This window comes from Hirundo rustica, chromosome Z (genome assembly GCF_015227805.2).
Source record: "Hirundo rustica isolate bHirRus1 chromosome Z, bHirRus1.pri.v3, whole genome shotgun sequence".
NCBI lineage: Eukaryota > Metazoa > Chordata > Aves > Passeriformes > Hirundinidae > Hirundo > Hirundo rustica.
In genome coordinates, this window is record NC_053488.1 from 741,429 (window position 1) to 753,448 (window position 12,020).

At 46.5% G+C, this 12,020-nt stretch overlaps 1 protein-coding gene across 3 annotated transcripts in view; it reads left to right on the forward strand.

The window, feature by feature from the left end:
* Positions 1-12,020, forward strand: part of MYO5B (myosin VB) — a 153,149-nt gene that overhangs the window by 99,838 nt on the left and 41,291 nt on the right. For all 3 annotated transcript variants that reach the window (XM_040090695.2, XM_040090694.2, XM_040090696.2), the window contains exons 18-21: positions 2,775-2,886; positions 4,377-4,588; positions 6,336-6,492; positions 9,195-9,434. In XM_040090695.2, the coding sequence (XP_039946629.1) occupies positions 2,775-2,886; positions 4,377-4,588; positions 6,336-6,492; positions 9,195-9,434 (721 nt within the window). The remainder of the gene's footprint in view (positions 1-2,774; positions 2,887-4,376; positions 4,589-6,335; positions 6,493-9,194; positions 9,435-12,020) is intronic.

Consider the following 12,020-nt stretch of genomic DNA (forward strand, 5'->3'; position numbering starts at 1 on the left):
CTTGATGCTCTATGGACAATAATAGAGGAGTGGTGTGGTGTCAGGGCTGTCATCCCCTGCTAAATCAGAGGGTGGTGAGAGCACAAGAGAGGCAATCCTGTGCCCTGGGGGTGCAGTGTGGGGCTGAGAACCTCTGGGAGATGTGGATACGGGGCTGTGGATGCCACCAGTCCTGATAAACACCTCGGCAGAAACCAGGGGCTGTATTCTCTGACTCTTCCAATGTCTCATACAAGACTTACTCCTGAAAAGTGAGTAATTTTTATTAAGGATGGGTGTGGAAAATCAATTTTTTCCACTTTGGAAAATGAGAACGACATGCTCTGGGGGAAGACCCACTGTGTAGTGGCTTATGATCTATTTTTAAGGAATTCCTGCAGGTGCCTGACCCTTGTTAGTGAGCAGCTGTGGGATCTCCTCCTTGGTGCTGGAAGATGATGGATTTTGCTTTCTGCCCAGCTTGGACCTGTGCCCTGAGTTTCATGTTCTGCCTCCTCACCATCTGCTCTTTGCTGGAAGAGCCTGGGTGGCACCTGCAGGGTGATCTTTTTTTTTTTCCTCCAGATACCAGCAGTTAATAATGTCAGTGCCTGAGCTGACTCTGGCAGGTTAATGGGAATATTCCTCCTTCTCTCTTCCCCCCTCCCAAGCTTTCCCTGGCTCGAGCAATACCCAGGCCAGCCTCGTGTGCTTGGCTGAGTGCCTTGGGCACTGCATGCTCTGCTGCTCCTCTCAGGTTTGATTTGGAGCCGTGTAAACCCCGGGCGTGCCTAAAATGAAAACGGGTTTTATTTGCACTACGCAAAATGGGAAATGTAATTATAAAACGGAGGCACTGGGAAAGCAAAGAGAAGGCAGGTTTAAGTTAAACCTTACAGGACACAAGCTTGTAGTTTTGCATAGTCTTTGTGTTCAGTTTTCACCCCAGAGCGAGCTCCCCATAGCTGACATCTTAGTGTTTTTTAGTGGTGATCCAGTACTTTTGGTTATTTGAGGGTGGGTAGCCTTAGCTCCCTGGCCTCAGGACTAGCCCCTGGAGGCAGAGATTAAATCAGCACTAAATCTGGCTGCTCCAGAATCAATCTGAGCATTCTGAGCCTGGGAAATCCTTTCATCACAGTTTCCCTTATTCTTCTGCCTCCAGGAGCTCTGCATTCTACCTTTGGTTTCAGGTGCAATCCTAAGGGTAGGAAATCCTCTGATTTTTGCCATATTCTTTACTGGCTGTGTCCTGGGTGCTGTGTGTCCATGACAGAGTTATTTGTGGCTTCCCAGTCCTTACCAGTCCATCTTTTTTCCCCCATTTTCTCTCTTCATTGCCTTTGCGAACATTTCCTTCTGCTGTACTCTTTTAATTAGAGTATTGCTTTTAATGAAAAAAACCAAAAAAATAGTATTGTCTTTCCTCCCCCATTGCCTTTCTGAAGTGACACAAAACTCTGTTGGCTGTGTATTTTGAAATCAGCAATATGCCTGTCTAAGCAAATACCACAGCTTCCAGCCTTCAAGGTGTTTTGAGAGATATCAGCAGCTGGAGTAGATGATTGTGCAGGTCCTTTCCAAGTGAACTATTCTGTTTCATCAAGTATTTTGTAGAGCTGGCAGCTGTGACTGCTCAGGTGGTCTCGCTCAGCCTCACCACTGCAAACCTGTTGCAAGCATTGCTCTGGCCCTTTGCAGTTTATTTTCCCTCCCACACTCTCAATCCCTGGAAGTGTAAAAACAGGAAGAATGCGGGGCAGTAATGCAAAAATTAAGGTATGTTCAGGGCTTCTGGGTGACAAGGATGTTTCTGTATGGCAGCTCTTCACAGTTTGTTCTTGTCCTGGCTGCCAGAGCATCCCTGCAGGTAAGGATCAGGCTCACAGGTGGCTTTGTTGAGTGAGGGCAGAAATCAAGTTCTCTGCGATTCTCTCCGGTCTCCCTTTGATGTCTGTTACGCGTATTTTGTTGACATATCAGTGGTCATTCTGGACATTGCTGGAAAAGGCTAGTGTTAATTAAAAACTCCGGTTTTGAGAGGTTTATAACTCACTGTGTTAATTTAGAGAAGGCTGAATCTTGGCAGATGCTGAAGCAATTTCAGGATCACATTCTGCAGGCTCTACATCTATCACCAGCAGCAGGAGATGGTATTTCCTAGCAGTGGGATACAATGCTCTAATTCCTTCAATTACTGTTGCCTGTTTGGAAGCTTTGCTGCTGGAGACAGTGAGGCATCTTCCAAGGGGCTGCGTTGTCTTTCCAGAGCCAAAAGATTTTGCGTTTGTTTGAAGGTTGTCGGTCACAGACCTCAAGATGGAGCAATTAGTGAGTCAATTGATTCAAATAAGTATTCAGCAGAGTTTGGGAACACAAAAACCACAGAAAGTCTATTTGATGAATTCTCTATAACTTCATCAAGATTGCTGTTTAATTTTTGGGGGGGGGGGCAATCAAGAGACCCATGATTTCTCCAAAGCTGGGCTCTCTTTTGTGACGGGAACAGCATTGTTTGCATTTGAGTGGTAAAGAGCAGGAGATTGGGAAGCAGGGTGATCTGTGGCTTTTCTGTTCCTGCCTAGAAGGGCCCTGACCTGGTCACTCAGTGTCTGAGACTGGGGCCAGGCTGCGGTTGAGCAGCTCCTTCTGGGTGGCTTTGGTCTATGCTGAGGGCAGTGCTGAGAAATCCCTGGAAGTATTTCGCACTTTGACTCGTCTATGACTCCAAGGACTTTATTTTAGTGAAACAGTGCCCAGCATACAGAGTAACCCAGTGTGTGCTTTGCTTTCAGGTGGTCCTACCCTGACTTTTTAAATAGGTACCGTGTGCTTATGAACAAGAGACACCTCTCCAACAAAGACAAGGAGCAGATCTGTCAGAGCCTGTTGAAGGACCTCATTGAGGTGAGCTGGGACCAGATCTTTGTCAGTGGTTTCAAAAGCACGGAATTCATGGCTTTGGTGTGGTTCTGAAATTGCTCCAGCTTCACCTGCTCCTCGTGCAGGTGCTTCTCCACCCCAGGCAGCCTGGGAGCTTTCCCAAAATGAGGGAGTCTTGCGAGGAGGTGGCAGGAGCAAGTGGGACACGGGTTTTCTTGGTTGTGGTCAAGAGGAACAAATAATTTCAGTGCTGGAGAAGTCCAGAGTTTGCTGTCACTGGCTGGACATGAATGATTGGCCACTTTTAAAAAATGTGGCAGCCCAGCCTCTCCTTCTGGTTTTGTCTAGCCACGGCTGGAGCGCATTTCAGAGGTCCAGCCTGTGACAATGTCATAAACCTTAGTTAATCATTAAGTGCCTCTTTGCACAAATGAGTAAGGGAAGAGTGCAGTAAATGCCTTCTCTTGATGGGTGGGAGAGTTTCAACGGCCCTGTGTGGATAAGGCCCCCACAGACTGGGACTTTTTAACCGTAAACTAATTAGAAGGTTTTGCCACCTCTCGTTACAAAAACTTTACTGCTTGCTTGTATGCATTATTTTTAAATTGCAAACGTGTATGCAGAGATTTCATGCTGTTGCGTGGCTCAGAATGTGCACAGCACCCTAGACAGGTTTTAATGTTTGATCTCTTGTTTTCCTGAGGGATTTTGAAGAATTGACCCAATTGGGTTCCTCTTTTAGGTTTTTGCACCCAGTGTTACCTTTGGCTGCAGAGCCTTTTGCAGCACATGTATGACTTTTTAGATCTAAACATTAATCTTCTTGAGAAAGAAATATTTTTCTTGAGGTGCTCTGGTGTTGCATTTCTAGTCTGGTCTAGTGGAAGGTATCCATGCCCATGGCAGAGAGGTTGGGTATACTTGAGTTTTAAGGTCCTTCCGACCTAAACCTAAACAATTTTGTGATTCTGTGATTTCTTTATTTACATAAAAATCAGCAAATAACAGAAAAAGGAAAACCAATACCAAACAAAAAATCTGACCCCCCAAACAGACAAGCAAACAAAATAAAACAAAAAAACCCCAAACAAATAAACCCCCCAAAACCCCCCAAAACATAACAACAACAACAACAACAACAACAACTCCCAACCAAGCCAAGAAAATGCACAAAACACAAAAAACCCAACTCAAAACCCCTTCAAAATTTGTGCAAATATATGCAGTTTAAGACTGAGTTCTAGTGCTGCATTCTTTAATGGGTGTATAAACACTCAAGTGTAGTAAGTCTAGTAAGTCTAATGATATTTAATAATGTCTAATAAGACTAACAATGTAATACCTCTAATAAAATCTTCATTAACTACCCAATTAAGAACAGGTGTGTGTTGATAAATTTGATTCCAAGTGGTGTTTTTGCTATGTATCTACTGATCACCTTAGACTGAAAACAAAAAAGAAGAAAAGTAATGTTTGCCTCAATTAAATGCAGTTTTCTTTGTGCTTTTGAAAAGGATCCAGACAAGTTCCAGTTTGGCCGTACCAAGATCTTTTTCCGTGCAGGCCAGGTGGCATATCTGGAGAAGCTGCGGGCAGACAAGTTCAGAGTTGCCACCATCATGATCCAGAAGACGGTGCGGGGCTGGCTGCAGAGGGCCAAGTACCAGAGGCTGAGACAAGCCACCCTCACCCTGCAGCGCTACGTCCGCGGGCACCTGGCACGCAGGTGGGTCCTGGGGAACCTCAGAGGGGCCAGCTGGGAAGTCACATGTGAAAACACCTCTGCCCACCCGTGTTTCCAACCTGTTGCGTCTTCTGGAACTCAAACTTGGTGGTTTCATGTGAGGAACTTTGAAGATGCTCTGCTTCCTTGAAAACAAGACGCGTGATGCGCGTGTGGGTAACGCTGTGGTGAGAGTTCCTGGGCTAAATTCAGGACTTGTTTCTGGCCCCTTTCTCCATTTTTATTTTGGGTTAAGAGATCAAAATTCTTTGCCTCAGACTGGTTTCATATTTAAATTAGTTTAATTTCTAGGTGCTGGGCCAAGGTCCTGACATAGACAATCTGGTTATAATGAGATGACTATAGTGTACTCTGAAGGATTTAGGTTAAAGTGTTTCACAGAATTACTATTTTCCTGGGACTGCCTTGGGTAAAGGGCATTTAGATCAGCCAGGGAAGAGCTGCCTAGTTGGTATGCACTCCTCCCCTGCAGGGACCAGGTTTGTGTCTCCGTGATGTCTGGGGGGAGTTCTCAGGATTGATTGGCTGTGTCCTTTATAATGAGGAAAAATCACTCCAAATCACTGGCAGGGGGGCTGTGTACAGTAGAGAATAACAGAGCCCCGTGTTAACTCTTTCAAGCTCCCTCGTGTCAGTGGCTCGCTGGGTTTCCGTAGGTAACACTGCTGGTGGCAGGTGTGGGGTGGGTGTGAGGGAGCAGTGAGGCAAGGGAACAGCATCCCAACACACTGGCCACCTTCCTGCTTGTGGCCCTTCTTCAAGTGAGACAATCAGCACAAGAACATCTGAGACACTGGCTGAATTTGTGGTGTTGTTTGTGGTTGTGAAGGGGGTTGATGTCAGGGAGGAACAGCTGCTGCAGAGTTTCTTCTGCATAATCTGTCAGTCCCCCTCTTTGTGCAGGTTTTGTAGGGTTGGATGGCATCTGAGTAACAACTGTCTCTTTTTTGGAGACAGACCATTTCTTATCCTCTTCAGGAAGCCCTGGGTCTTTGGGTCCTAAAGAGAAGCCATTCACCTCAATCAAAGGAATATATAAACCAATCCGATGTGGCTCTTAATTTTGACACAAAATAAAATAAGTGGATCAAATCTCTGTATAATGCTGCATGCTGAGAGCAATAAGTGAATCATAAATTCAGCAAAACAAGCTAATTATCAAATTAAATGGAGGGTTTATGGGCATTTATTAACCAGTGTAACAGCAAATTGAACGTGAGTTCAGCTGGAGAATGGGAGCAACGTGGTGCGGAGTTGACCACATCCCTCATTATTTACTGTCAGTGAATTGCTCGAGGCTCTGCTCAGGAATGTTGCCAAAGCAGTCCACACCAGTTTAAATGTCAAATCAATTTGCTGCTGTTTTCACCGAGTCAGTAGATACCCTGTGTGACATGTGCTTTTTATAGTCAGGGAAATGATGGAACCAACCTGGGCGCAAGGACGCAAGGCAGAGAGTTCAAACCAAGGAAAACCTGGGGAATACTTGGGTTTAATGGTGTTTGGGAACAATGAGGTGTGTTGGTCTGTGGTCCCAATGCTCCTGGGTTCCATGGCTGCTGTCTGATGGCATGGAGGCTTTCCTAGCCCAGCTGTTGGGGTGGTCTTTCCTGAATAATACCAAGCCACATTGGACAGAAGGTTTTACTCTCCCCCTGGTTCAAGACGTACTGCATCAGAAAGAAGTGGAGTTTATTTTCCCTGCTTACCCTCCTCCTGTGTATTGCAGGCTTTTTGAGCACCTGAGGAGGACGAGGGCTGCCATCATCTTGCAGAAGCAGTACCGAATGCTGCGGATGCGCCGGGCTTTCCTGAGGGTCCGAAACGCCACCCTCACCATCCAGGCTTTCACTCGGGGCATGTTTGTCAGGAGGATTTACTACCAGGTACACCTCCAGGAGGGTCTTTGCATGAGGAAAGAACCTTTTTGTTTACTTCTGCGATGTGTTTGTTGTGGCTGTGTTGACGTTTGTGAAGCTGACAGCCCCCAGTGTTGCTGGAGAACGGAGGGTGACGGCTTTGCTATTTAAAGCTGTGCAAGCAAAAAACATTTTGACAGCAGCACCTCAGCAGAGCAGCTAAATGGAGTTAGTCACTGTGGTGCTGGGAGGCCTTGTGGAAATGTCATTTGATCTAACCTATGCTCTGCTAAAACCTCCCCATCCCACTCTGAGTGTATGTCAGAGCTGCATGCAGGGCCTGCTCCCAGTAGGGTCTGTCACAGAAGGCAGTAAGTAATTTATTTATATAAAAAACTCTTTAAACAGGTCTCTCCCTTAGCTTTCTGTGTAAAACCAGGAGTGGGACACAAAAGATAGAGAGTTTGATGACAGCAGTGATACCATGAGTAATCATTGAATCCTGGGGTGGTTTGCGTCTAAGGGACCTTAAAGATCTCCTCATTCCACCCCCTGCCATGTGCAGGGACACCTCCCACTATCCCAGGCTGCTCCAAGCCCTGTCCAGCCTGGCCTTGGACACTGCCAGGGATCCAGGGGCAGCCACAGCTGCTCTGGGCACCCTGTGCCAGGGCCTCAACACCCTCCCAGCCACCAATTCCTTCCCAAGATCCCAGCTGTGCCTGCCCTCTGGCACTGGGAGCCATTCCCTGGGTGCTGTCCCTGGGTGCCTTGTCCAAAGTCCTTCTCCAGCTACTCTCTGTCAGGAAACTGAGAACACCTTTGGAAAATCTCCTGTCCGCTCCTCAGACCCAGCACAGTGTTGGTAGTTACCTAAATTGGTGCCTAACTGGCTTGTGGGGCTACTCCTAGAAGGGAGAGGCATCACGAGGGAAAAGCCTGTTCCTGGAAATAATTGAAGTTAATGGACATGTGGTGACCTCCCAGAGAGACCAGGGTTGTCCTTTGAGACACAGCAGCTGGTGGTAAGGGATTTGTGCTGCCACTGCTCTTTAAGCATCTGTTTTTTAAACTGGAAACTTCTGCAGGGGAGGAAGCTGGTCCAGCAGTTGAACTCTCTGAGATTCAAGGCCACCCAAATCTTAACAGGGCAAAGAAAGCTGACTGAAGGTCTCACCTCGCTAATCTGAACATCCTTAATCTTTGGAATACCTGGGCATAGGTTTTAGATATAGGTGTTGGTTACAGTGCATGTTCAGTGACAGGTGCAGGGCTATGGGTGATGATCTGTGGGGTGAGAGCATGCCCAGGGCCCACCAAAATTTTGCTGTAAAGCTGAAATAAGTCTTCAGGGCAGTGTAGTGGGGTTTCTTCTACCTGTTTGGGCATCCCTAGCTTTCCCCATTTGTGAATGCCAAGGCTGGGGACATACAAAGCTCCTTTCACAGCCATTCTTGCTGCATCCTAAATTCATATAATCTCTTTATTCTGAATTAAAATTTGCAACTGCAAAGAAAGCCTTAGGGTTTCAAAGAAAGCAAAATATTTGTAAGAGAAGCTGATAGGATAACCTTTTCTGAAACAACCAAAACTAATAACAATAAAACATCTTGTGATTTTCAAATTCTCCTATTTATTTCCTTAGCAGACTGAAGCATAATGAAGCTATTAACCGCATGCTGTTTGTATCTCTAAAATGTCAGCCTTCAGTTTTAGAGGACAAAATTGAACTGCCACTGACTGACAAGATAGCTATAAATTTTGGGGAAGAAATTCTTTGCAAACATACCAGAAATTTCATGAAAACAGATAAAAATTACTAGGAATTGACTTGTGCTAGAGAACTGGCTGCAGACTGTATGGCGAAAGGACTCACAGTTTTATCTGAAGGTTATCCACATGATATAAAATCCCATCAGGACAGCATTTATCTGCAGTAAAAATTACCATAATGCAGAGGTGGAACACAGAAAAAAGTCTACAGATCTGTTCTGATGTGGGTGATGTCTGGTGCTGAGGGGACAGTAAGTTCATTGCTAAGTGGGGCTTTGTCTGTTGATGACTGTTTATTCTGGAGCTGTGGCTCTGGTGGATCTCAGTACTATTCTGTGGTCCAAAAAAAGTCACGCTTCTGCCCAGACGTCACCTGCTCCCACCAAGTCCTCACAACCAGGATCGTATTCCCTCATGTCACTAGCCAAGCAGGTCTTTGCTTTGAGACCAAGCAGGCTCCTAGGTGTGCCCTGCCTGCGTCAGTGGAGAACCGTGCCTGGAGAAGCCTCCACGAGCAGAGTTACAAGTGTACTGCCCATGAAAGAGGGTGCAAAACGGCAGCCTCCATTTCCAGCCATCAGCCCCTGCAATCTACCAGGACACTCCTTGGAGGAGAAGCCTTTTCCAAGGCAGTTTGGGAAGTGTTTAATGCTTGTTGCAGCTGAACCAGAGCTGCTGCGTACAGGTGATCTTCCAGGAATGGCCTTAAGCTGTAGGAAAGTAGATTTAGAGAAGCTATTGCGAAGGAATTGCCAGCTGTGAGGGTGGGGAGGTCATGGCACAAGGAGCCCAGAGAAGCTCCCAGAGCTGCTTTGGGCAGGGCTCGGAGCAGCCCGGTCTAGTGGAAGGCGTCCCTGCCCGTGCTGGCTGAGCTCTCAGGTCCTTCCAACCCAAACCGTTGGGTGATTCTGTGCCTTCTCCGTGCTGACCGCCGCCGTCGTGGCCGTGTTTTGCAGATGCTGGCGGAGCACAAGGCCACCGTCCTGCAGAGGTACGCCCGGGGCTGGCTGGCCCGCCTGCGGTTCCGCCGCGCCCGGGCCGCCGCCGTGGTGCTGCAGTGCCACTGGCGGCGCCTCCGGGCCCGGCGCCAGCTCCAGGCCCTCCGCATCGAGGCACGCTCGGTACAGCACCTCAAGAAGCTCAACGTCGGCATGGAGAACAAGGTGGTGCAGCTGCAGAGGAAGGTGGACGAGCAGGTACGTGCCGAGGACAGGCCTGGCCCAGCCTTTCCGGGGAAGGGCCGTGGTGGTGGCGGCTGGGCCTTTGTCAGGGTGGGTGGGACACAGCTTGCTCTGGGAGGCGCAAAAGCCGCACTGGAATTGTTGTGGGGGCTGCCCAGCAGGGCTCGGAGCGGGGAGATGGAATGGCAGGTTTGGAAGGTGTCGCTTGAAGACCCAGGCCAGCTCCACGTGGGATCCAGTGTCGCAGGTTTGGGGCTGAATTGCCCCTGCTGTGTTTTTTGTGTGCAGGGTATCTGCCACCACTGGTGCTATGGACTGAGTGTCTTGGGATATTCCCTGGAAGATAAACAGCGGTTTGGGTAAATACTTTACTTTGAGGACCTTTGTGTTGCTAGACGCAACGACTCTCCAGGAGTAAGGGTGGGTGGGATGGTGTGATGTGACAGACCCCTGCGTGGGATGACCTTGCAGAGACTGTTTGATCACAGGGATCTTTTCATCAGTAGCCATTTGCCACTAATAAGCTGCAGAATAATGATTTGATTTTACACACGTAGCAGGATAATTTTTTCACCTACTAATGTGTACAAATTACCCTGTTAAATACCTTCTGTATTGCTGTACAAGGAATGGTGGAGTGATGGTAAGAAATTCTGAGTGGGACCTAGTTGTACTGGCTAATGTAAACAGGGAAATTCATATCCACTTGTACCCTTAAACTGCATTTTTACAGGTAGGAGAACATTCTCTTCAGTCAGGATTACCCCTTATTTGTGGCACCAGTCTGTGACAATTCCAGTTTGTCATTCCGAGGCGTTGTCAAGGACCCTTGTCCTTCCCACACGGCTCCCTCACCACCTGAGCTCTCCCCACCCCGGTATGACACAAGCATTCCCGAGCTGGAGATGTTGACATGTGGCTCTGTGTTGTCTCACATGGTGCAAAGTCAGGCCACATGGGGAGTTTTATTGCTGTGGTCACCCTCACTGCAGTGTTAATTGGCTGCAGTGCATTAACTGCACCGCAAAACAGGGTCCAGACCCTGGTGTTTAGTTTTAAAATGCCTTTTCCATAGTTAGATTTCACAAACAGTAGCTCAGGAATGGAAAACTCTCAGAAGAAGGTTTGATATGACCTTTCATCCAGGAGATATTTTGGTGAAATTGAATAGCATGAGTCATTCCAGGTCCAGGTATTTTGGGGAGAACTTGTGCAAGGTGTGTGGATGTCAGTGTTGGGTCTGCTGAGCTGCTGGACTTGGCACCGGAACATCAGTAGTATTTTTTAGTTTTTATTTTTCCCTGTTTCCTTGCTAGAAGTGGGGCAGTGGAACAGTAAAGGAAAAACAAAACAACACAACAACAACAAAAACCAAAAAACCCACCCTAATATTTGGTTAGCATTGACTTTCCTGTCATGGGTTATGAAAGCAGCAGAGGGATCTCCTTTAGGGAAGGAGTCATGGAGAGCTTTTAACCAGGGAAAAATAATGGCCTTGAGCTAATCTTGCTCTCTCCCTCAGTCTCGCCACAGACCATTTTGTAGGAGTTTCTTCGATGCTTTTTGTGTAGCTTTTGCAGGAGAGGTTTCCTGCTCTGGATTACACGTGGTGGTCTGTCCAGTGAGCTGAATTCAACCATCCCTCCTGGGCTGCCACATTTTCCTGGGATGCTTTGGAAGTGCTAATGAGCACCGTTCCAGTAGATTTTCTTTTCAGCACACTGAATCTTTCTTTTTCTGGCACAGTGCATTTGCTGTATCATAGTTTCCCTGAAGGATCTTGCTTTCGCTCCTTTCTAATATATAAACACAACCTTTGAAAATACCAATTAACTTTCCAAGAAAAAAAGTATACAGCAGGTAACCTGGAGAACTGGAGTTGTATCATATCCTGAGTAGCTGTGGAAGCAAATGTTTCTATTTCTGCTACTTTAGCTCATGCATGAGTAAAGATGAAATCCTCCGTGTGCCCCTAAGGAAGAGGTCTTTCTTTGAAAACATTAAAACCTATTATTCTGCATCAGCCTCGGCTCAGATGTTCTGCCATCTGTAACTGGAATCATTTAATTAAGTTTTTTTAATCAGGTGAGGGATTTTTTTTTTTTTTTTGCACACAGAGATTTTGATCTATTTTACTCAAAAACACCCTCACTGGAGCACTTTCTTTTCTATTTACATTGGAGCAATTCCACTTTTTTTTTTTTTTTTTCTTTTTTTTTTTTCTTTTTTTTCCCCTTCCCTTCAATTTATTTTCTTTAAATAAAATAAATGTTTGTTGGAATTGCCTGAGACACTTATAAGGCATGTGCCTAATTTTGTGTTGCATGTTTATGCAGCCAATATTTAGATACGCTGTGAGCTCTGTACACTGTCCCTGCAAGCAGTGCTATCTCTCTGTGGGCATTTATTGTGAATAAAACTAGTTTGGGTAACAAGCTGATGAATTTGTTACATCTGCCTTTGGGAGCAAAATAAACTAGGTTTTTTTTCACAGAGCTTGGGTTGAAACCAGGACTGTCTTAGATCTACGGGGCTGGATAATGATTGAAAATAAAGCAAGTTTGAGTTTAACAGGGTCTGTTGAGCAATCTCTGATTGCAG